This window comes from Sander vitreus, chromosome 11 (genome assembly GCF_031162955.1).
Source record: "Sander vitreus isolate 19-12246 chromosome 11, sanVit1, whole genome shotgun sequence".
Taxonomy (NCBI): Eukaryota; Metazoa; Chordata; class Actinopteri; order Perciformes; family Percidae; genus Sander; species Sander vitreus.
The window spans coordinates 16,746,082-16,771,738 of NC_135865.1; the positions used below are offsets into that span (position 1 = coordinate 16,746,082).

General features: G+C 40.1%; 2 protein-coding genes across 3 annotated transcripts in view; both read right to left on the reverse strand.

The window, feature by feature from the left end:
• The window catches only part of LOC144525278 (dedicator of cytokinesis protein 9), an 83,655-nt gene extending 82,809 nt beyond the window's left edge, over positions 1-846 (reverse strand). Inside the window, exon 1 of the mRNA XM_078261953.1 lies at positions 439-846. Coding sequence (XP_078118079.1) covers positions 439-555 — 117 coding nt within the window. The 5' untranslated portion in view covers positions 556-846. The remainder of the gene's footprint in view (positions 1-438) is intronic.
• Positions 847-1,860: 1,014 nt separating this feature from the next.
• Positions 1,861-25,657, reverse strand: part of LOC144525279 (FERM, ARHGEF and pleckstrin domain-containing protein 1) — a 58,006-nt gene continuing 34,209 nt past the window's right edge. The window contains exons 7-27 of one of the 2 annotated variants that reach the window (XM_078261956.1): positions 24,976-25,090; positions 22,996-23,143; positions 22,346-22,441; positions 22,100-22,263; positions 21,896-21,964; positions 21,732-21,807; positions 20,013-20,226; positions 14,094-14,278; positions 13,713-13,802; positions 12,086-12,219; positions 11,045-11,126; positions 10,721-10,958; positions 10,485-10,615; positions 10,318-10,386; positions 9,782-9,871; positions 9,375-9,457; positions 8,206-8,318; positions 7,805-7,968; positions 5,326-5,433; positions 3,189-3,340; positions 1,861-3,094 (exon numbers count right to left, since the gene is read on the reverse strand). In XM_078261956.1, coding sequence (XP_078118082.1) covers positions 3,013-3,094; positions 3,189-3,340; positions 5,326-5,433; positions 7,805-7,968; positions 8,206-8,318; positions 9,375-9,457; positions 9,782-9,871; positions 10,318-10,386; positions 10,485-10,615; positions 10,721-10,958; positions 11,045-11,126; positions 12,086-12,219; positions 13,713-13,802; positions 14,094-14,278; positions 20,013-20,226; positions 21,732-21,807; positions 21,896-21,964; positions 22,100-22,263; positions 22,346-22,441; positions 22,996-23,143; positions 24,976-25,090 — 2,603 coding nt within the window. In that variant the 3' untranslated portion in view covers positions 1,861-3,012. Of the gene's footprint in view, positions 3,095-3,188; positions 3,341-5,325; positions 5,434-7,804; positions 7,969-8,205; positions 8,319-9,374; positions 9,458-9,781; positions 9,872-10,317; positions 10,387-10,484; positions 10,616-10,720; positions 10,959-11,044; positions 11,127-12,085; positions 12,220-13,712; positions 13,803-14,093; positions 14,282-20,012; positions 20,227-21,731; positions 21,808-21,895; positions 21,965-22,099; positions 22,264-22,345; positions 22,442-22,995; positions 23,144-24,975; positions 25,091-25,657 lie in introns of both variants that reach the window. The other variant, XM_078261955.1, reaches the window with a different exon arrangement.

A 25,657-nucleotide genomic window follows, 5' to 3' on the forward strand; every position in this document is an offset into this window, starting at 1 on the left:
TCAGCTGGGTGAGGATGAATGAAAGTGCAGGATTTCAGGCACTTTGGGGCAATTTAGCAATGCTCACATGGGCATTAAATGTTCAGTACAAACTACAAGCAAATATATATTGTATACACTTTTTATATTGTGCTAAATGCAAAAGTCCACGCCTACCTTTATCCATCTCTTTGTCACAGATACACACACCCTTATTCATGCACCTAAAATCTATCTTTTACACATTTGTAGGACAGGTTCACACACGCCATAATAGAACCTGCAATTTCCATTCATGAAAGCTCGTGTGCCACCCAGGTGATCTAAAGTAAGCTGTCTTTTTGCTTAAAATATGCGTAAAAGCAGGTGACTCACAGGTCAACAAAGGTTTAAACAGACATGATGACGCTGACCAAGGTGGTATTAAGAAGGAGGAGGGGAGTTAAGGTGTGTACTTACAACCAGCACGGACGTCCTCACCACCTCAGAGACACTTTGCCTGAGTTCAGCCGCGGTGCCAGGTTTACCTAGACCCCGCGTAAATCTCCTGGTCTCCGGATGCACTGGAGTAGCCATTGTTGCGCACCACTTTGCATCAATAACCGTTTAATAAAAGTTCTACAAGCGAGCTTTAAAGGAAAACCATCACCGGTGTATCCGTTTCTCCGATCCACGCTAGGGATCACCACGAGTTTGAAGCTGGGTCATGTTGTGGTGTAGCTGCTGATTCACTCCCACCTCTCGCTCGCATACTTTTCGCTTTTAAAAGTCAACGCGTGCTGCATTATTCCGGCGCGCTCCCTTCTTCCATCGGATTTATTGTTGTCATAATAAAGGATCCTCTTGTGAAGTGTTTCATTGGCCGTCTAGCGCGGTAATCTGGTTGTCTCCTCAGCGCACTCCGCCCCTTACCGGTTTAAAGGCCTGCCCACTCGTGGCTGTGTCTGTGTGAGCTGCTGGGACTGGACTTTGAACTTTGGAGATCTCTCTTAAACAGAATAACCAAATACAAGTTGGTTACTATCGAGTAATCAAGCTGGTTCACTGTCATAACTAAAAACTGTATGTAAATGTGTATGTTTACCTGTTGTGTGTACTATGTGTTTTAGCTATAGCCTACTGTGTGTCAATATGGCCATGCTAATAAAGCCTCTTTGAATTTGAATAACAAGAGATTAGACTCACTATTAAGTTTTGTCAAAGTTGTGATTGTTTAACACCAAAACTGCGCTTGATACTAAAGAACATAACTTTCTGATATTAGAGGGAAAACAATCTTTTAATTATAACTATTTTAATGAGTTTATTTCAATTGGTGTTGTAAGAAGGAAGAGGTACTTCTTAAAAAAAGGGAGAAAGAGAAGTAAATAATTAGCTCCAATGAACTATATACATCTCCACACACTCAGACAGTCCAAAAATGAGACTTTGAGAACCACAAGTGTACACACAAACAGTACTGGCTACACTCTCTTTTAGGCTATATAATCCCGGTAGATATTAATAAGATAATATCATAATTTTCGATCATTGGTTTAGCATGTTGGTACAGGCGCTGGCTTCTTGCTGTCACGAAGAGCTAAATGCAGATGTAGAAGAATTCATAAATGCATGAATTATTATAGTAGGTACACTCACGTTCAAAATAAAACAAGGCTTTGCTTTCTATTGCTTGTATTACTATTCACTAATATACAGACACTGTGGTTATGGCTTGACTCTACCAAAAGGCTTGATCAATGATGCCCTCTGTAGGTCACAGCTGTAAACACACTGAAGAGCTGCCTGGCTGTACATGAACTAAACATATTTCCCGATTAAAACATCCCTCCAGCCCCTTTACTTGAGCTTAATAAAAACAAAACACAAGTAAGACAAATATAGGTTTGAATAATTTTTTTTTTTTATTGCTTTCATTTCCAAAGAGCTCTCTGTTGTCTGAAAACACTGCAATTCTAAACAGAACTGAGGTTTTCCATTTCATTTGCTTCACTGCAAAACCTTTTCAAATGCATATTTCCATTCATTTAGACCCATAAAAAGATCTGGTATCTGTATACAGGAGGCAGCCTAGTTCAGTGAGGGCAACAGCACTTGGAACTGAAAGTTTCTATTTAGTTTCACACATAATCTTTAAAGCTTTCATAACACTTTCATAATACAAGGATTATGAACAAGTCTCACATTTTCTCAAACAGCTGAAGGGGAACTTTAGTTAATAAAAACAACAGCAAAACAGTATGAGACGTATTTTTACAACAAAGATCAGTGAATAGAATATTTACTTTACTTGATATGGCATTAATCTGTGATGACAGCTACCTCTGGCCACACTGTGATCAATCCTAGGATTAATTCAATAATACAACAAAATAATCTCATATTTCTTTTCTTTTTTTTTTTTTTTTTAACAAGAACAGGTTGTGCTGGGCCAGGTGTGGGCAGAGCTTTGACCATTAAAGGGTGGTCTGTTTTAACATGATTTAAAATGTCATGGTACACCAGTATAAGGAGGCACTCCTCATCCCCAATGTTACAAAATAGCATTAAAAAGTCCAGGACATTGATATAAACCAGTTTGGCACTGAAGTTGCAGAACATTTTTAAAGCAGCAGTTATCAATAAGATGGAAAAGTAGACAAAAACTGTATGACAATGCAGTGATAGTTTAACCATCTAAGAAATAATGCTGAATATCTATATCTAACATGTTCCTGCTGTAAAAACAACCATTGACAAAATGTAAAACCAGAAAGATAGGAAGTGGTTCAGACCAGTAGAAAACAGTATAAAATGACATCCTTAAAAAGAGGTTTCAGAGTTGAGAGTAAAAATGCCAAAAAATGCAGTCTCTGATGCAGTCTAAACCAGCGGACATGTCACCATTTAAGCATTAAAAAGCACCAAATGTGCATGGACACATATACAAATGTCCCAGATATGTGTAGAAAAGAAAAGCAAAGAGTCTAGGAAGAACAGGAAGGGCAGATGCCACCCGAAGGCGGACGACGTGTGGAAACAAGGTGAGCCAACTCAGTGAGGATGGGACTCTTTGTTGTTCAGGACACGAGTGCCGCTGGAGGGGACCGTGGCACTGCGGATGACCTCCATCCACCTGTGTGCAGATAAATATATTTTTTTTTTAATAGGACACAGAAAAACTGCAAATATATTTAGTAAATGTGCATCTAGATGATTTCACTCCGTACCTCTCAAAAGTGTATTCACTCTCCGATCGGAAATAATAGACGTGGGACTTGAAATGCAGTTTGAAGACGTAGTCCTTGTGGATGTTTTCAGACTCTGAGGGGATAGTGACTGAGTAACCCAGAAGAGGAAGGCTGGCCAGTGGATAATCATCCTGAGGAAATACATTATATTTATTTTTAATGTTTTGGTCGTTTATTTTTTTTTTACACAAACAATTTGGGATCAAACAAAACAAACAGATCGATTGCTCCCAACAAAACTGTACAGCAGAAAGCCATGCAACATAGCCAGCAACGTAAGAAAGTATTCAGTTCCTTTACTTATGTAAAATGATAAAACTACAATTTAAAACCACAAAATACTGTATTACAAGCAAAGGTCCTGCATTTAAAACCTGATTCGAGTAACAATACTTTATTATGAAGTATTATCAGCAAAATATACTTGAAGTATCAAAAGTGAAAGTACTCTGCCCCTGTGACTGATAGGTTTTCATATATGACATTATTAGAGTTATACTGATGTATGTAAAGCAGTTTGACTTGCCTTGTTGCTGAAATCTGCTATATAAATAAAGCTGCCTTGCCTTGCATCAAAAACAAGCAGCATTTTACGGTTGTAGGTGTTTGAAGTGGAGCTACTTATAACTTCTTTATTTACAGTTAGCTAGTTTAGCCCAGTGGTTCCCAACCTAGGGCTCGAGCCCCTTCAGTGGGTCACAAGATAAATCATGAGATGATTAATGAGAGAGGAAAGAAGAAAAAAAGTTTTGCGACACATATTTGTATTCATTTTTAGAAATATCCTCAAATATTTGCTTTTTTTTGTAAAATATTGGGTAGTTTTACCTCTTTGAGCCTTGATTAGTTATTGAAATGAAACAATTTGAGAAGTTTAGAGGGGCAATGTCTCTTTGGTGGAACTGCTCACAACTCAGACATCTGAAACATGACAAGGGACTCCAACTGGACACTGCTTTATTGTAAAGGGGTCACAAGCCAAAAAGGTAGGGAACCACTGGTTTAATCTTTAAAATTGCACTGTATTTTATAAACTTGTAACATCTGAATCTGTAAAGTAACCAGTAACTACAGCTGTCTGAGAAATGTAGTAAAAGTTCATTTTTTGTCTCAGAATTTTAGTGGAATATAAATATAAAGTAGCATAGAATGAAGATCACTCAAGTACAAGTACTTCAAAACTGTACTTGCTAGACAATGAGTAGGGTGATGGGGGGAGAAGGGCGCTTAAGCACAGACAATGTCAGATCATTTACAAATCAAACGTAGTCTTGTGAATCTCGGATTTCGGCTTGTGGGGTTTTTACTTAAAAACGTATTGTATTGACAATGTATTGACAGTTATTGTATATCCACAGGCTGAGGTGTATTCCTACACCTTTACAAAACACTACCTGTTTGATTTATTTATTTTTTGACAAACTTTTACACTAACCCTACAGCCCTGCATACTAAACATGTCATTCTGATCATACATTGTTTTATGTTTATTAAAACATTTTTTTAAACTTACAAAGAGTACTACACAGGTTCAGTTCCTCATTACAACTGTTATTCATCCCCTTTAATATAAATACAGTACAATCATTTATTACATCAGTCTTGAACTTTAGCTTCTTTAACATGCAGATTTCTCTAATGTTTTACTGACGTTCTCAACAACTTCTGAATACTTTCATGTAGTAATTTGTTTTTGGCCTTATAAATGATTTGTGCAATTTTAAAATCTCTTTAGAGCCTTTAATTAATAAACAATGGAGTCATTGGTTATTGATAAGTAGTTTTGTTTACAACTCTTTTGGCTATCTTTTCAAGTATAAATATACATATAAATAAAAAGTATAAATAATACTTTTATATTTATGTAATTTTTGATTGAAAATCAAACTTGCTTGTGGAAATATAAACAGCCAACTTTCTGGGGGAAAAAGTGAGATAAAAAAAAATGCATGGAAGAACCTCTATCATGGCACACATATTTGACATTCTACACAGAGATGTGATGTCTTTAAGCCCAGAGGAGGGTAAACACAACAAAGTGAGGAGGGGAATGAACGTGAGAGAGGCTGCGATGTGTTCGCTGGACAAACAAGAGTTGAGAGCGAATGTTCATCACCTGGTGAGACTTGTAGAAAAACAGGCTGAAGTTGGTGAAGACCACCCAGAGCTTCTGCCAGCCGTTGCTGTTCTTGAACTTCCTCAGTAAGTTTCCAGACAGCTGATTCTACAAAGACAAAACACACCTGGTTTACATCTAAAACTATATAAATTCATACACATTATAATACAACTACTAGCGTACTTAGATTTCTGACTAAAAATGTGGAAGAAGGATTAATAAAATTAAAGGATATGTCTGGTGATATTCCTGATTTTTCATATTGTTAACAAATAGCCATAAAAAGCCCAAAACCAAAAGTTGACTGATCCTCGAAAGCCTGATATAGATTATTCCTCTGGGTCATAGAGCTTCATTATTGTCCAATAACTACAAAAAAACAACACATTAATAAGCCACACTGTTGCAGTAGCTGACATGCTCCTTTATTACAATGAACATGTGTACTGTTATTTATTTTAAGTCAATCCCACATACGGGGAATACGCTGCTGTAAATACTTACTAGAGCACCAAATGTGAGTTTATCCACAGCTGAAAATAGTTCCCTAGAAATGCACTATTTACTCCTGTTTGAGAAACATTTACTAAGAACCACAGTGTCCAGCTGTTTTAGGAAATTATGTAGTCTTTTATTAAAATGAAATTATAAATTTGTGACCCGATTTTAAAGATATGTCTTCAGTAGAAACACATGGGGTTTGGTCTGAATCCTACAGACAGGGTAGGGAAGTCAGAAAGTATTGAGAGACGGACTTAGACGTTGTTGGTTTTAGTCATTTCATGGCATTTGTTGACAATAACGAAAATATAGAATATGGCCAGCCTTAATCGTTTGTGCTTATTTTGTACTGCCAAATTAAGTGTAAATATACTGTTGCTTTACATTTTTTTAAAATCTTTAATAGATTAAAAATAATTATAGAACAGGCTCTTACATTATGTGATAGTGCTTCTATCGTGAATTTCATTTTGGATCTTTAGATACAATGTGTCCCTGATTTGTACAGCAACTTCTATGCTATCGTTTTTTCTACAAAGGACGTTAGGACTTTTCTTCCTATGGTGAAGTGCAAGTCAACACATACACAGGGCCTCTCCTGTCTGCCTGGCTCCTTTACCTCTAGACTCCTGCAGGATTCACTAAAGGAGAGGCTCTGAACACGGTACCAGCAGATAACAGAGAGAGGCACTGGTCCCTGGCCACTGGGGGGCCCCACCAGGGGGGCCTTAGTCTCACTGAGTGGACTAGGGTCCTCTACCATGGAAGAATGCACAGACGCATGGGGAAAAGAGAGAGACAGAGAGAAAAAAAAACAGATAGGGAGGGAAGGACAGAAACACAGAGACTGAGTAGGTGAAACACAGGCATGCAGTGGCAGGGATAAACACGAAGGCCGACGACAGAGTGTGTCCAGACAAAGCTGTGAAGAGGACGTTGTTACAACTAGAGAGGAAGAGCAGAACTAGATCAGGGAAAAACAGGATCCGTTCTGTTGGTGTGAGATGAGGACATTTAGCACATCTACGTACTGCTCTCTCTCTATTTATAGACGATCAGAGACTTCAAGTGCCAGGGGAGGAGAAAAAGGACAGAACCACACGGGAAAGCCACAGTTTTGAGTTTAGATAAGGGCTTCACGCAGGCTATGGTTAGCCAAAACAGTGAGAGGGGAACAGTATCCTCACTGAGGCTGCAAATAGAGCAAATAAACAGCTTACATAAGAACTTAAGGTAAACATTTATCTGATATAAAAACAGTTCAAACTAAATTGATGCAAAATTCGTAAGGCCCATCATTTTCAGGAGCAGATGAGTTTAAAGGTACCATGTGTTTTTTTTGTTTTTTTTTACAAGTGGGTCCTTGTTTTGTTTGTACCGTGCAAGCGTATGAGGATACACATTCATATGTGCGAGCAACTTCTTCTGTTTGTGTACAACAAAACTCCACAGAGCCCCTTTAAACTAATTTACACCTAACTGTTATGTCCCTACCCACCCAAACATTAATTTCCTACTGCATGAACAAAGAAAATCCTCTTGCACTGAGCACAGGTTAGAGAAATATGGACAAAACAAGTGAGCTACTGATTATCTATTATCTTTTTTTTCCTCATTGAAAAAGGATTGAGTGCAAATTAAATTTACAAAATCTATTTTTACCCAGACTTTCTATTATATGTTAACTAATCTGATTTTTACCCATTTCTTATTTCAGTATTTTGACTTTTTGTTTTGAAAAATAAACAATGACAACAATGAGCCTTAAAATTATTTCAGATCATTAGCTCACAATAGCAAAAGTAAGTAAGTAAGTAAATAGCTGACGACGGAGTGCAGCGCAGGAGGATACTGTTCCCACTGAGAGATAATCAAAGTGAATTAAGATACAGCACACTCAGACACAGAGAAAGAAAACAGTGAAGCAGAAGGGGAGAGGCAGGTCTGAGGTTGAGTGCTGAGGTGTGGCCGGTACCTCTACAGCTATGCTAAGGTCCACCATGGACACACTGGTGTTCCTGTGCCAGCACACGTGCACCATGGTGTTACCACGGTGAGGGGAGGGCCTTTCCAGCGAGGTGTGCGACGCTGTTATGTCGTCCTCAGACTCCGCCTCTGCCGAGGAGTCCTCAGGGCATTCTGGGAAAGTCAGGAGGTTGTTACTGCTAGACAATGAGTAGGGTGATGGGAAGAGAAGGGCGCTTAAGCACAGACAATGTCAGATCATTTACAAATCAAACGTAGTCTTGTGAATCTCGGATTTCGGCCTGTGGGGTTTTTACTTAAAAATGTATTGTCTGACAGTTATTGTATATCACTGTTTATTGTTTCAAGTATTCATTGTATATGCAACTGTATGTTTAGGTAGTAACTTACTGTTGTCTGTCAGATTGCTGGTCAGAAGTTCAGATGAATGCCCATTGCTGGTTTTTGCCATCTCTATCGCCGCCTGTATGTCCTCCATCCACTTCTCCTTCTCCGTCAGTGAACTAGAGTGAAAAACACCCAAATGGATAAAGTGCTCAGAATGTCCCATCATTAGTCACAGCAGGAAGGCCGGGTGGTTAGTAAACAAGAATGTCACAAGTTGGATCCATGTTAGTCAAGGTGTCCAGCCAAATTATCCCTTAAAAAGACACTAAGACACCATCTGCTCATTCATGGAAACTTGATCAGCAAAATGTTAGTTTGAAGGCAGGAAAGTGGTTCTCTCTCTCTCTCTTTCTTTTTTGTCAAGGTAAAAGGTTGACAACGTTCTATTTAATTATATTTCCTGCATTTATATATTTCTATCAAATAAGCAGATAACATTATTAATTGGTTATTGGAATTGACTGTCTAACAAAAAAGGAACATTAGATATGATGTGTACAATGTGATATTAATATCACTCTATCACACTTTATGATACATATTGTCTTTTCATCTTCACTACGTAATTCCATTACCACCTTATCTTTGATTGATGCTCAAATCCGGCATCTTTTTGGGAGAACATTTATATATTTATATTTATATATATATATATATATATATATATATATATATATATTAAATATACAGATTCAGTTATTACTTTAAACCCAATTACATTTTTTTTTTTACTGTAATTAAAACTGTTATTACAGATAAAGATACAAAAGATGCAAAGATAAAAAATGTGAAGAGAAGCTTAATTGCTATGAGCAAGGTAATTATTTGAAAGCGACCTTGATGAGCAAACATTTTTATCAGTTCCCTCTTATCTTTCCTCTGGAGGATGGCAACTGGAGATTTTAGTGAATGAAATTAAACTGAAGCTCTAAAGTGAGAGCAGGATTTTAAAACGGATTCTCAGTGGAAATTTTGCAATTGCTGATAATGTGTGTTTTTGTTTTTCTCAAAGAGTTCAACTGCATCTGATGAGAGTTCATGTAACAATTCTTGAATGTCTCAACACTAAAATCACTCCACACTCTAAAAGAAGCAGTGCCACACACAGCCACTTTGGGCTAATTTTAGGTCCAGGTACAAGGTGTCTGTGTGCTGATGACTGCTGTTCTTACCTTGCTGCCACCACCACCGACTGCTGCTGTCCAACTAATGTGAAGGCGTGCGGCACACCCCACTCATCTTCACTCTCTCTGATCTGGAAGAAGAACACAGAAAAAACATTAGAGAGCAGCGGTATCTAGGACAGCAAGGACCAAAATAGACAGAAAAAGAGAGACGGAGGGAGGGATGATGAAAGGAAAGTGAGAAAGAAGGACATGTGTAGTTGTCCTGAAAGTGTGTGACTGTGTGTGTGTGTGTGTGTGTGTGTGTGTGTGTGTGTGTGTGTGTGTGTGTTGGAGCAGGGGAAGACGTTGATAGAGCTGCAGTTCAGCTGTTTGAGGCGGCTTATTTGCAGTACTGACAAATCGTGACAGTCATTTGAAGCACTTTGCGTTCAATTGAGAGAAACAGCACTTACTGTCATGCCATGGAGCGGCAGCTGGCCGTGCATTTTGAACTGATTGGTCGCCGTCATCCCTCGACTCGTGTACAAAATGACGTCGTTGAACTATCGCCAGAGAGGCAGGCAGAGAGAAAGTGGTAAATGAACAATCTTTCAAACCAAATGCGATTAAGTTTGTTTTTTGAATGTATATAATCCAATAAATAATCCTAAGGAAGTACAAACTACTTGTCATAATGACCACAAAGAAAAGCTTGAATATAAATGATAAAGCCCAAGGCTGCACCACACATGCACACCTCCACATTGTTTTAATCCTTGTTTATCAAGGTTATATTTCCAACAAAAACAAACGTGTAAAACCCAAATTCTGAGAAACGTGGTATGTTTTTCCCCTAAATAAACCTTTGGAGTTGCACTACATCTGCCAACACCATCTGAGTGATGTATAACTGGAAAGGATAGAAGCATGATTATTTTCCCACTGCAATCACTCCACTAAATTATTTGATTAGTGATGTGACCTAATCTAAAAAGAGAGTGGGTGTTACCAGGAAAAACATGCGTTGCTGTAGGCCTTTTCCAGACAGTTTGCTGAGGCAGCCTAACCGGATAAACTCCTGAGAAAGTAAAAAACATGTATCATTTCTTATTATCTATACAGTCTCTAGATAATTATAACATTTGCCAGTCCATTCTTTTTAAGATTTAAACTTACCCTGCCAGGAACAACAAGATTGTCGACACCAATCAGATCCTTCTTCAGCTCCAGAAGCTTCTGGAAGTTCTCCATCTTGCTTAGGCTTCCCTGGAGCTGCTCCGCCACCTCAGACACATCTGCCAGAGCAGCTACAGACCAACCACGGATAAGAGATTATTGGACATAGACTGTTAAGATTATTCTACACTCACCAGAAGATCTAAATGTACCACTACAAACACTGAACGTAGTACCTCTGCAGTCCCTGAAATCCACATGAGTAGCTGGGTAGTGTTTGCAGAGGCGCTCCAGGATCTGCTTGTAGTGACTGAGGCGGTGCAGAGGCCGCAGAATGAAGACATTGAGAGGGACGTAGCAGACCTTTTGAAGCTCAAAGTCCCTGCATAGACCCTCCAACCTGCGAGATGCCCTGCACGCCTTCTCAAGCTCCAACATAACTTCAGTCTGTTTATGCAGGTTTGCGGTCAGGGGCTTTGGACAAAGTTGGAACATGGCACGCATAAATGAGTATTAATTCATTACTGTAATTACAGATATGTGATAGAGTGGCGCCTCACCTTCAAGCCTTGAAGGTTCTTCAGCATGACATCTCCAATGCGCTGGTAGTCTCCTTTTATGTGTGCATTAGAGCGTCCTTCCCTAAAGCAGGTAAACATCAACAAGATGTTTTATCTCTAAAATATTATGGAGCCATTCGTAGACAGATAATTAATTAACTAAGCCAAAGCACTTAAAGCTCATTGATTATTCAGACGAGCTTGAGTTTATGCAAGTAAAATTCCAATCAAGTTGGAAAGGGCTCTTTCAACTTTGAGATCAACCAGCAGGTGTCTCCCTTGAGCATGATTTCTCCAACACAGGGTGCAGGAGTAATGGGCTGCCATTACTGGATTCATTCAGAATATTTATTATTTTGGTACTGCATTTTAGCAGTCGCTTTAGGGAAACATATCCAGTCGGTAAAACACATCCTTCCTAATCTATGACAGAAAGCTTTCTAATCATGGTCACAACAACAAAGGTACATGTCTACCATAATATCGGAGTATGCAAAGCTAAAGTCCTGGATAATTTGCATACACAGTTTGAGTGTGGTTCGTATCAGCAGAGTTGACTGTGATATCACTTTCAGTTTTAATCTAGAGTTCTAACGATGACTAGCCAAAATAGGCTTTGAAATAAAAAAATATTTTACGTCTGCACTTAATGGTCATAAATTCTGACACGCTAACAGGCTTAATGCATCACTGCCTGCATGTCTGTGTGTGGGGCAGTATGTGTGTGTGTGTGTGTGTGTGTGTGTGTGTGTGTGTGTGTGTGTGTGTGGTTCAGTGTGTGTTAGATAAAGCACAACATCATTAAGCATATCAGACAGCAGAAACCCACAGGCAAGAAAAGGCCGGCCGTGGTGCAGCACGACTGTTGCCATGGAGATTAAAGCTCCTCGGGTCACTGAAGGGACTGGGTCGCCCTCTTAGACGAAATGCCAATACACCTCATTAGGAAATTGTGATAAATAGGGCTAAAACCGAACCACCACATCACTGGACGTGTTCTTAAACCTACAGGGAATTTTTCTGGAGTGAAATGAGTCTCACCATAGAGCCAGCCTCTGCTCCACCTCCCTGAGAAATCCTGTGTGGAACTTGTGCAGAGGCTCGAAGGTGGAGAGGACAGTCTTCTTCAGAGACTCTGGAGTCGCCTCATCTTGTCCTACAGCACTCTGGAAAGACTGGGATCACAAATACACACGAGTTCAAGAAAGAAAATGTGGCATAAACCAAGATACTATTTTATATAGTTTACATTAAGGCATCTCCACACATGTAAAGATACTCTGCTGGGAAAATCCTTTGTATCGGATATGGTTTTTCCACAAAAAAGTTCAATTACACAGGCAATAATTCTTAAAATGACATCTACTCCTTGTCCCTCACTTAAAAATCCAATATATATATATATACATATGCAAATATCTTTCATTTCAAAAGCAAACAACTAAATGTCTCCTACTTCACTTAAAAACACAAACGTCTCGGTGTGCATGCATGGGAGGTTTGGCTTACTTGGATGTAACAGAGATGCAACAAATGTAAAAGTGGCCAAAGTATTAAAACACACTGCAATGGTTATCTCTCGATGACATCAGGTCAAGTCCTGATTATCTGGTGTCAAGCTTGTAAAGAGAACGTTTCACACAAGCAAAGACCCTTCAAGATAATTTGTTAATGCAGATTTTCCCAGGATACTACCAAAAGACCTTTATCTGTGTTTCTGCTATTGCTCAGTCTTGTGACGTCCCTTAAATCCTTTATTTGCCTGAGAATGAATAAAGGAATCAATAGCCAATCACTCCTAACACTATCGTTCCATTTAGTCAGATTGAAGTCAAGCGTTGCATGTTTGTGTGTTTGACCACAGTGGGCATGAAATAGCTTTATTTAGCTGACGTGATGGGAAAGGGAAGTGGGTTTTAGGAAAAGTGAATGTTCTAGAAGGGCTTGAGAAGTAGCGCCAGCTGTTGTGCGGATGACTTCACCACAAACAGCAGCACCAACCAGTGTATGGGAAGAGAGTCAGCACAAACGCACAGCTGTAAAAAGAATGAGGACACAAGCCAACCCAAATATTTATGAGATGTGTAAAAGGCTTCTCTGCAAATTACAAGACGGGAAAAGCTGCAGATTTCAAAAACGCCAGTGAAAAGAAGTAATGCATTTTCTCTACACGCGTGTGCCGAATCAGACAACAGCAGCGCTTCAGTACGGCCTCGTGAGAACATCCTCCTTGTTTGCTGTTGAAGGAGCTATACCGCATGTTTAATATCCTGTTTTCTGCTGCCTTTTCTTTGACATACTTTAAAATGAAACGGTGTCCACATTCTTGTACCTAGCCAGTGAAATCTAAAAGGAACAGACTGAAATGGGGAGTCGCATGCAAAGGAAACATGCAGCTAAATCCATCTATCGCTTTAAACACACAGTTTAGTATTCACAGCCTTGAGTGAGACGGATAAATGCATTTGAGAGCACTGGTGTGGGGAATAAAAAATGAAATCGCATCTGCCAAAATATCCCTGTGTCACTGCCTGACACTGTGTTTGGACGGACGCTCTGCAATGGAGCAGCTAACCGAAATAATCAATGTTTTCTCCCCAGAGGACAGGGCAGGAGAAAACAAACAGTGGAGCAGCGTGTTGGCGAGACGATTTTCTTTTTTTCTTACCAAAGTCATCACTTCCAGGTCCTTCAGATACGTCCTTTCTGTGGTCAACAGCTCCTTGGCAATGAAGTAGGCCCGATCTGTTGGGAACCTCTGCAAATACATCCCAACAGACAGGAGACTGTGAGGAAGAACAAATTAACTATCCAACTATGAGCAAGTCCAGCTAGTGTATTGCCTGTCTAACCCATTTCTCTGAGAAGACTTACTCAGCTTCAGTCCCTGTGGAGTTATTAAGGACAGGTAATCTGGGTCCACTGCTATTTTTAGTATGTGACAGTGGCTTTGAGGAACCGGTTTAGTAAAAAACATACAACAAAGCAACTTACTGGAGTGATTTATTGTTGCTTTTATCAACAGAAGCTGAACCATTAAATCACAAACCTTCCTCCGGACGTCGTCTTCATCGTCGGTGCGAACGCTGCCGGCGTCGTTGAGTAGAGGGCTGGTGAGGGGGGAAGGTTGTCGGCCGTTGGGACTGTGACTGCACAGCTCCAGTGACTTCTGACCATTGACCATGCCATGTGAGTGACCAGAGGACGCAGACAGGTGAGGGCTGTTGGACACCACTGCTGCACGAGGGTCAGCAAGTGAGGGAAGAAAAATGAAAAGTGAGTGATTCAAATACAGACGTGAAAACACAACAGGAAATCAGATATATTCTTAGCTTTGGCACTCACTTCAAGTCTCAGATGGGTGGAGTTTGGCACACTGAGATTTTATATGAAGACAGGGACATAACAAATCACAGAAAAGTAGACGATTTGTTGTATAATCAATCGATCAACAGAAATAAAACATCAAAACATGAAAATCAAATAAGCAAAACAGCTGATTAATTGATAATGAAAATCATTAGTTGCAGCTCTACAGAAAAGCCAAATTCCAAAGACACTGTGGTGACATTTTGATATGAATTGAGGTTTCCAGCATTCAATTCATAATCCAACATGGCAAGCACCACCCATTGGAAGAATATGCACGCTAAACCAAACTATCTGAAGTATTTACAATCACAGTTTGACCCAGGATCAGAGTTTTCTGCCTCTGCAGCCTGCAGAAAGTAAAATATCAGCCATGACTCACTCTACAGTCCAGACAGCTCTGGCAGTCTTAGTGCAACGTCAATCAATATGCGAGCTGAAGCACATACCGCAAGATGATTAAAAGGAATAGCTTACTTAGTGTCATCTATACTGACCATGTTCACAGAGCTTACTTACTATGTTTTAGCTGCAACTTGCCTCTCTCTGCTGTCCTCTGGTGTGTCGATACAAACACAATAGTGATTACACACACACAAACCAGCGCAACGCACCAGCACAACTCTGGGAAGGATTTACTATGAACTCTATGGAGGGAAGGAGTGGAAACCACAGTGTACATCTACAAGACTGCTACAAAGGAGAGTGGTAAGAAACTACAGTATATACACTGACATCCACCAACCAACACTTCAAAATAACAGGGAGAATGAAGAGGAAAACTATCTACAATGAGCACCAGACACCAACTAACTGGGGTCTCAAAAAGAAGATTCCGAAAAACCTCACTTCATGAAGGTCATCTTTATTAACTCTAAAAGAACATATATACATTGTTAAATGAATATAAATCTTGTGGAAAGCAGCAGAAAAAGGTCAAAGCCAGGTGAGCGTATAGAGTGAGTGAATGGGAGACTGGAGGGTAAGTGTAGTGAAAGAAGTGTGAATTCATGCAGTCCTCTAGACCTTACCTAACATTAGATATAAAACAGATCTTCATGAATGTTAAAATAAACAGCCTTGTGACACTTTTATGATTTTGTTATTGATGTACTGAAAAAGTCAGTTGGTAATGAAGAAAACTATGCATTATTCAGTCCATGAATACAAGTTTTACATCAATTTCCTAGTAGTGACACAGTGAGCTGTAAAAAAACAAAAACAAACTGTAATACAATGTTTTAAAATTCAGTCCCTAATCATACTGCATGATTTCCTAGTCTTAGAATTTCCTTTAACATCACATATTACAGTCTGTTATACTAAATTAGGAAATGACAGTGAAGTGACTGAGAGCACTACCTGTACTGTATATTACAGAACATTCAGTACATGCAGAGAGCAGACAGGGCAGAACAGCATGACGTGCACAACGCCTCAGTCCTGGTTTAGCGCAGCATGCATTGGAAACACACCCTGAAGGACATCAGCAGTTGAAAAACACACACAAGTCTCGCCCACAGACCTGGGACTTTAAGACACACCAACAGAACAGGTTTGATATTTTGGACCAAATTCACATACTGGTATTTTCGATTTGTCTTTGTGCAGCAAAATGTCATTCCAGGTCTATGGGAGAGCTTTGTGCACCAGGCAGGGGTCCTCATACTGCAGTGATCCAGTGATTTCCACAAATAAACATATGCTCTCTTTCGTAGTGCTGGACTAATCTATGCCATACAGCTTTGAAACTACTAATAATGGTAATAATCAGGAGGCACATGCACAGCCAAAAGTTTTTGCAGATGCTGGGAAACGATAATCTGTACAAAACAAAACAAAACAATCCTGCACACTGCTGTGTCGTTTTTTTTCTTCATATATTGTACATGGACATGACAGCAAAACGTTTTATTTTTATTGCTTTTTGTTGCCTTTATTGGATAGATGATGGTGGAGAGACACAGGAAACAAGGGGAGAAAGAGTGGTGTACGACATGCAACAAAGGTCCCCGGCTAGAATCGAACAGGGAACTTTTGTTGCTGGCTACTGGGGTGCCTGTTGTAGTCGTAATGTTGTCATGTCCATGTTGAAGAATTGGGAATGAAACACTGATAATGTTGAAATATTAAATAATTTTGAAATCCAAACACATCTGTCATTTAAAAGGCTAATAAAGAATAGATATCCATCCTCACACATACAAATAAAAACCACTAAATCTCACTATGCTGCTTGACATGCTAAAAATGTCTGTGGGCACACCGCAAATGCAGTGGACAGTGATGAATGAGCCCAGAGACTCTGGTGCTTTGACATGTTGCCCTTAAACTGCCTTTCACACACATGCACTGTTACTAAAACCTGCTTCTATTTTTCTGCACAGCAAGCTCCTGTCATCTTCAACCTGACGTTCTATCCGCTCTGGAATAATTAACCGTTAGCTGGATCACTGCAGAGAAGGCAACCCAGATACTGGTAATCTCGCCTTTTTCCACCACACAGACAAAACAGGTTTACATGCAGTTGTGGGAAAAAAAACAAAAAACAAAAAAAGATACGAAAGTTTCATGCTGACAGACAAGTGCTTACATTGGACAAAGAAATAAAAGAAAGAACAGAAATGTGATATAAAAATCATCACTTTCTCAAACAACACAATCAAAGACGGCAGAAGTGCAAAAGGAAATCTGGAAAGGTGACCACAAAAATAAAAGTGCAGTGCCATTTTGTTAAGAAGATTGAGAACTTTGCAATCTGTGGAAACTAGTGAAGATTTTGATAACACCACAGCTGTTGGAGGGCTAGCTTGACACCAAATTACTGCCAGAGATACTCGAGCATGAGTCGAGTGCAGAGGGGGATGTCAATAGTGAGCATGAGAGTTGTAAACTGTTGTGGAGTGGCTGAACTGCCACTGCAACAGACATTTACCTTCACCTCAGCCTGACCAACCACTGCTTTCTAACGGTATTGGACAATATTCACAAAGATATTGTGAGCTTATATTTACTCCCGTTGGTGTTTTTCCTGTTAAATCCTACCACCTTTGTGAACACAATGTAATGTCAGTAAGTCAGTAAAGAGCAGAAGGTACTGTAAACATAAACAATACTGAATACCAATCAGGTGTTCAAATTGGTATTCGCAGCATATTAATTAGTTTCCACTCTGACATCAAACACTTAAGACAGAACTTTCTACTCTCACAACAATCACAAGCCAGATGCAGCATCAAGAGTTTCAATAAATCAACCAAGACAGCAGGATTATTCCCAATAAAGGTCTATGAAGTCAACAATTACTGCCACAATTATACATCCACGGATCTTTCAGGACCGCACAATAGACATATAATGAGTACAAAGTGTGTAATGCAGAAAACTGTACAACATTATAATAATGTTATCAATCTAATAGAAAACAGAAATGCCTCCAGACAATAATGAAATGATATGTGCATTTCCCTACGGGAAGTCATAAGGCAACTGAGACATAGAAACTGAATGACTCACGCTGTTGTAGACTTTGTTCTGAACATCCAATGAATGCAAAGAATGTGAGAAAAAAGTGCATCTGCAACAATAAGTTGTCTTTTGATAATTTGTACGTTTAAAACTTCTCTGTTGTCTCTGTAGTTTTTTATAATTAGTAGGTATTCAGTATTACATCTTTACATGGCACTTGCATATTTCTGAAGGGACGTACTAATACAATCAAAGAACTGGGAGGCTGAAAAACACTGAACGGATTCCTTCCTTCGTGAAATCTTACAAAGGGAAACAGCTCCCGGTGAAAGAGAGACTGAGGCTGGGCTTAAAAAGTGCTTCTGGTAGGTTCCGCTTTCACACCTACCTCGTTTGGTCCGGACTTTCGGACTTTTCAGTTTGATCCGAACCAAAATTACAGGTGTGAAACCTCCCCCAGACCACGGTCCAGACCATACAGCCAAAATTTGGTCCGACCAAAAGAGGTAGTCTCGGTCCGGATCATGCTGAACCATGGTCCGGTTCGTTTCTAGTGTGAAATCATTTTTTGGATGGTTCGGACTTTCGGACCAAATACAGGAAGCTCTGGCAGGCTATCTTGGTGTTATAAGACCGGGGAAGTTCCTTTAAGGAATAGCTCAGTGCTTAGTGTGTAGGCCTACATGAGAGTGTGACGGTGAATGTGCTCAGAGCAGACAGCTGTCGGCTATCAGAGCAGAGAATACATCAGCAGTTTACTTGTTAAGTGGTGTTAAATGTACAGTGTAGGTTTCAGTTTGTCTCTGAATAAATGCTGCAGCTCCTCAAACCCCAAATAAAGTTCCTTTTTTTGCTTCTCAACAACGCAACAAAACAAGAGCCGCGGCAGCACAGCGAGAGCAGCAGTCAGTTGGAAAAACTTACCAATTCAAATGCAAAAACACGAACCTTGGTCCGGACCTTGGTTTCGGACTTTCAGGTGTGAAAGCCCCCCTAAGAAGACTACTGTGAACCTGGAGTGTGGAGATTTGAGTCGTCCTCCGACATAAAAAAAATCTGTCACTCACTGAACCCTGCTTTTCTTACACCATCTGGACACAAACTAAACCGTTTAACCTCTCCTGTGGAGATGGTTTGAAGCTCTCTGTGCACTAACAGCTGAAAATCTGTCCGCCCTCGTCATCACTGAAGGCATTGCACCCGTCCTCATCTGCCTCCTCGTCCAGCTGGAGGCTGCCAAAAGAAAACTTGTTCCGGGGTAAAGGGGAAGTGGAGTTATCCTCCACTGGATTACCAACCATCAGGGGGCTGCTGCAGTTTCCCTCGCTATTCTCCACCTCTGACTCACTGGACTCTGAACCACTGGTGGTGGAGCAGTCATTCATATGAACGGGTCCCACATGTGTGACACCAGCGTGCCCTAGGCGTTTCAGCCCTGGACTGGCACTGGACCTGCCTGCTACTGAGAGACCATTAGCCATCATGCGGCGCTCAAGAGCAGCCATTCGTTCTGCCCGAGACAGGACAGGATGTGATTCATGCCCTGAGAAGGACGTTCCCTGGTTGGGGACTGCCTCAGAGTGGTGACGCACTTTGTGGAGTTTATGTAAACGAGGAGAGCGGCTTGGGACGGAGGAGTATCTGCCCTCCTCGAAATGAGGGGGAGCAGAGCCGAAGCCGTTCTGTTCAGCGTAACCGAGGGACCTTGATTGATGATTGTCCATGGAAGGACTAGTGATGCCACTCCTTGAACCCATATGTGGGGCTGTGAGAGGGCTGCTGCTATGCCTCTCTCGGTTATGGGCACTGAGGTCCGCCATAGTGCTATGAACGGGACTCTGGTCAACCTTTTGGTATGAATGCTTGGGACACTCGTCTAACTCATGGCTCATGTTGAGCGATTTCTTAGAGGAGGAAGGGTACTCCCTGTACAGCATCCTACCAAGAAACTGCTCCTGCTGGGCCTGCAGAGCCCTGTTTACGCTCCCAGAGCCAGACCCATGACAGAGCATGGGCTGCTCCCTATAACTGTGATTCAACCTTATAGCCTGGTTATATTCACTATCTACATCACTGCAGTCAATGAAGGGGATGAAAAAGCTGCCGCCTTTAGCAGCCTGTGATGCTGGACCTGTACTCAGATGTTCTGGGTGGGTCTGTTGGGTTGAGCCTCTTGTCTCCTCGGTCCTGGACACAGACCCTGTTCTGTCCCCGTGGCCGTTTCTCTGCTGAGACGGGCTGGCCCTTGTTGTCCTCGAGGCCGAGGGGTCTTCTGCACTCACCAACGCTGACTCCTTCCAACAACGCAGAGAAGGAGAGTCTACTCTGTCCCCAGGACAACGACTCTGACAGAAAGAGACACAGGCAGCGAATTAAATTATTTTAAGAGTATATTTTAATCATGACTATGTTTGATTTGATTATAAATACTAATGATTAATTCTGTCTGACTTGAAGGTAGCCTGTTGAGTTTCTTGACCACCTGTGGGGCCATGAGTTGTTGTTTTTTGTGCTCTACTAGCATGTGCAGAGGATACACATGTACAAGCATATGTGCTTGGGGTGGCAGAATACACATTCCTGCTGACAGTTTCGCCAATCGACAGTTAGTCGTGGTATTGTGCCAATAAATCTAGCAAAAGGCAGAAAAGAACAAGAAGATTCCTAGCCGATGTAAACATTGTGTGTTAACTAGACCTGCAAGTAGGTGCAAGGACTAAAGGTGCAGCGACCAGAGATGACCAGAAGTATGACACCATCTCCGAACACGAAACAGGTGGTTTAACACCCGTTTCTTTGTATGCCTTGGCAGACTTAGGCACTCTCCTGCAGCACACACTGCAAAGATTTGATCAAATGCATTACTATGTTTCATTTTATATACTTACATTACATACACTGAACATACATACACTACCGGTCAAAAGTTTGGGGTCACTTAAAAATTTCCATTCCACTCCATTATTGACAGAATATCAGCTGAGATCAGTTGCATTGCTTTTTTAACCAGGGCAGCAGTTTTCAGATTACATTATGTGCTTACATAATTACAAAAGGGTTCTCCAGTGTTTTCTCAGTTAGCCTTTTAAAATTATATCAGATTAGTTAACAGAATGTGCCTTTGGAGCATTGGATAAATGGTTGCTGATAATGGGTAATGTAGATATTGCATTAAAGATCAGCCACCCACTCAGATCAGCTAGTATTCTGTCTATAATGGAGTGGAATGGAAATTCCTAAGTGACCCCAAACTTTTGACTGGTAGTGTACATACATTTCCGTTTACATTAAAGTATTAACCAATAATGTAAATGGTACTGACATAAGCAGTATTGCTTCAACACTTATAAATTCAGCCAGTATTATAACACTAAAAGATGTCCACTGTGATTATAGGAAAAAGACTATAATGCTCAAACAGGGAACAAAACATTAAGAAAAGTCAAATAGAAACAGGACCAGAGGGGGATTCATGAATAAAATAAAATGAAGTCAAGGTTGGGTACTGTCCTCCGCTATACACTTGAAACCAAATAGGCAACAGTAAAATGAATATAGAAAGTTATTTTTGAATGACAAAATATTATGTACAGGATGTGATTATAAAAAATTTGACCAGGCTACAAAAAAGTCATGAGTGTAATGTATTGAACAACGCAGATTAAATAAAATAATAAAATATTAAAATGTTTTAAAAAAAACATGATGGTTTTTGGTGAGAACAGTTCAATAAAGTAACTGTATGTAAGAAAACTTGACAGGGTACAATTGAGGCTTTTGCTGTGTAAATGAGAGCATGGTGCTGGTGATATGGAGATAATTGTCTGCTGTAGATGCACAAAAAACTCACTTCTGTTGGCACTTCATGGGGGCGCGGAGAAGGCAACGGCGACAGGCGGATGTTGTGTTGGACCCGACTGTGTTTCCTGGTAGACAGGATGTTGAAGGTCAGCATTATAAACTCTGAGCACCTTTGCCTAGACCAAATGTGTCAAAAGTGTCTGCAGCCTTTACCTTTCGAACGGGATCTTTTTAAACTCAGACTCCCTCACATAATCAATCACCTGCTTCTGTGTGCGACCACTGCAGAGATAAATAAGGTAGAGATAATAATGAGCTATTCTTGGAGAGCTGTAGTAGACTGTTAAGTGATGGGGAGACGCTGCTGTGTTACTGCACTCCTGAGAGTCAGAGAGCAGCTTTATGATGCAAACTCACCTAAATCTGAAGGAGGAGCCTCGTGTGAAGATCACAGGCTTGGGCTTGGGCTTAGGTTCCTCAAAGAGGCGGAAGAAGGCGTGGTTTTCGACACAGATCTTCCAGAAGACTTTACAGCAGTCTCGGCTGCCCATCAGGAACTCCAGAGTGTCCTGATATGAACTCTGGGGGACACATAAAAACTTACACACCAACAAACTGATGGGATTTGTATTTTACACAGAGTGATTCAGGGACATCACTTACATTTAGATCTGGCCTCAGCTTGATGAGGAAACGTTTCCTCTTGAAGCTCAGTTTGCGCACTTTAGACCAGTTGAAGGCGTTAATCTTTGTGTGTCCCTGCAGTGATGAGAAATAACCTTTATACCTTAAGCCAGCGTTTCTCAAATGGGGTATGTGTACCCCTGGGGGTACTTTGGAGTACTGCAGGGGGTACGTGAAATGTGCAAAAATGCTAATTTAAAAATATGTCATGCATAATTCCTAAAATAATTATCCTATAATAATGAATGAATTAAGTGATGGATTCTAAACATTTGAAATGTAGCATTTAAATGTTTTTGTTTAAAAAAGGTTATTGTTTAGTAAATCTATCCCTGCCGGTACTGTATTGTTCCTCTTTATATAGACTTTTTACCAGTTTTTTACTTGGCTTAAAAAAAAAAAAAACTGGTCAAAGGGAGTACAATATTGAAAAAAGTTTGAGAAACACTGCCTTAAGCTTTAAAAAAATATATATAACTTTTTTATCACCAAACATATCTGCTGAAGTGAAGTTAAAGCACAAATAATCCACAAGTTTCCTCATATCTGTACCATGCAGATGGATTATTACACCAACCATCACACCACAACACACCACTTGGGTTGACCTACAAACTTGTGTGACTTACCTGAAAGACCAGCACACCAGTGTGCGCAACAGCCAGGCTGAGCCTCGTGCCCTCACGATCTTTGGCAGGGTGGAGGCGAATCCCATACATCTCCAACCTGCGTGCCACTTCTAGTAACTGATGGTCTGATTCTGCTGGTGTTTGACCTCTAGCAACACAAAAGACAACAGTAACGAGTTAAAGAATGAGGCTGGCGATATTTTATGTAAAGCTGACTGTGCAGCCACAGCCTGACATAACGTATCCTTATTACTCATTATTATTACTCATACTTATTAACTGTGTCATATACCTTCATGGTTGTCCAAAAACTACTAAAAACACCAACCACTCTGCTGCACAGGGTGACATGTTTCTTCATTACCATGAACATGGGCACTGTAGTTTATTTGAGTTAATTATATACATCGTCCTGCTGCTGTAAATACTCCCTAGAGCACCAAATGTGTATTATTCCACAGCTGAAAATAGTCCTTAACAAATGCACCATTTCATTTTGTTTCAGTCACATTTGCTAAAAATTACAGTGCCCAGCTGTTTGACATTTCTAAGCCTATTTAAAAAAAAAAAAAAAAGTAACTATATTTGTTTTTAAACAATGACTGTTGAAACTATAATTCTTATGGGTTTTTAAAAATGTATGTGAAGGAATAATCGGGGGCTCAGTGCCAAAGAAAGGGCAGGGATTTCAGGAAGTATTGAGTGTTCGACTAGCTCATTATTGGTTTTGGTCTTTTCATAAAAAGATTTTGACATTATGACAAATTTAAAGAATAACAGTGACCTTATCCTTAAATCTATATATTGGTATTTGCAAAAGTATGTGTTGAGAGTACTGAGGGCAATAGAGACACAGTTAAATTAAAAAAGCTAATCTTACATCCAGGTTTTAACACTCACTTGACAAGTGCAAACTGTAGCATTAATTATCCTTCAGCAAATATTTGGACAAAAAAAATTAAATTATGGCTTATCGTCCTGCTGTGGGTCTCACTAATTGAGGTGAAAAGAACAAGTCTGAGTGGATCCAGGTTTCTAATGTTTATCTGAGTTTTTGGAGCGGTGGTGGAAGGTCGGAGGAGGGGTTGCAAATACTAAATTTCTTAATTCTCATCAGTGGATAAGCTTTCCCGTTTCCTGTGTGGTACTTAATAAGAGATTTAACTCAGCAGGGCACCGAGCCAAAAAAACTGCAATTACAGTTATCAACTAAAAAAAGCCTTTGTTGGAAAAAAGGGCAAGTGAAAGAGAGCCGTCACATCTAATGGAGCTCCTTTCATGTAGCAGCCGCCCACTGTGTGTCCACCTCTGGCATGGCCCGCTGTAACATAGAGGTGAGACAAGTGTTGGCAAAGCTTGGAATCCAATATGTGCACTGATGAGGACATTTTGAGGGAGGATGGTGAGAAAAGATCTGGAATGTTTCCAGTAATACTCCCAGCAGTATACCACTCTTAAACCTGAGGCTGACACTTCAACACAAACACTCTGCATTAGACACGTGAGAATAGACTTTAAAATTCCGTGTTTTTAACCTACTAACCCAGCTCACTCCAGCTGTGTGAGTCACTTGGTGAGTTTAAGGAAGATTTTATTCTTTTTTCAGAAGCAATGCCGCCATTTGTTGATAGAGAGTAGTAGAGAAACTCATATCTGGCCAGAAGCTGTAAAAACACTACAAAGACTAGCTTTTCTAAGTTGATGTATAATAAAGAACTAAACGGAGCACTCTTGAGAAAGAATCCATTCATTTGATGGCGGGTTTCTTGAACGTGTTGCCTGTATAATAAAACTTTCCCGCAGGACATGCACGAGTTCTGAAACAACTGATCCTGTTCATGGGTGAAGAGAGTAATTGCTGTTCAGCCATGGTTTCAGTGACCTTATGAACGGAGCTGAAAAGAAACAATTACTGGATCAAAGAAATGCCTAATTTTAGATGTGTGCACACCACACAGTACCCCTGTTCTAGAAACTCACATATTCTTTGAGTGAAACTCCATGATCTTATCAATCAGGGGCATTTGATCTGGGATGTAATTGTTGTTGAGGAGGTGTGACCGGCACTGGCTCTCCTCAAAGTCCCCAATCTCAGCTGAAAAGTTGGGGAGAAGAAAGGAAAAAAATGCATGTTATTATAATGAAGATGACAAATTAAAGAAAAAAAACAATCAACAACAACAATCTTAGTAAGTCTCCAAAATAGCTAAAATGCTCCTTGGCAAAGATTCTCTGAACTCTACTCCTGCAAAACATTTTTATTTGTGTAACATTCTTGTGATACAAATTATACTCTTACATACATCTACATCCATCTACTGTACATATAGACACAACGTTTCACTGATCTCCATCGTAATGCATGTTGTCTTTGGTCCCTTTTGGTAACAGACTGTCAGACTGTGGCTCAGAAATGTCAGGTTATGAAAATGCTCAGTATTTCCTGCCATGATGTGTGAAGTTGTTCTAAAGCAGTCTTGCAAGATTATGTTCAGGCATCCGACTAAAAGGTATCCATAGCAACACACAGATAATCAATTTGCAATGGTGCGCAGTGTGCTACGTATATGACAATGTTTGATGATAAGCTCTGTTTGGAAAATGTGTCTTCAAAGACAGTTATCTGATCAGTCGACTCTTTGGTCTCTTGAGCTAAATGAGG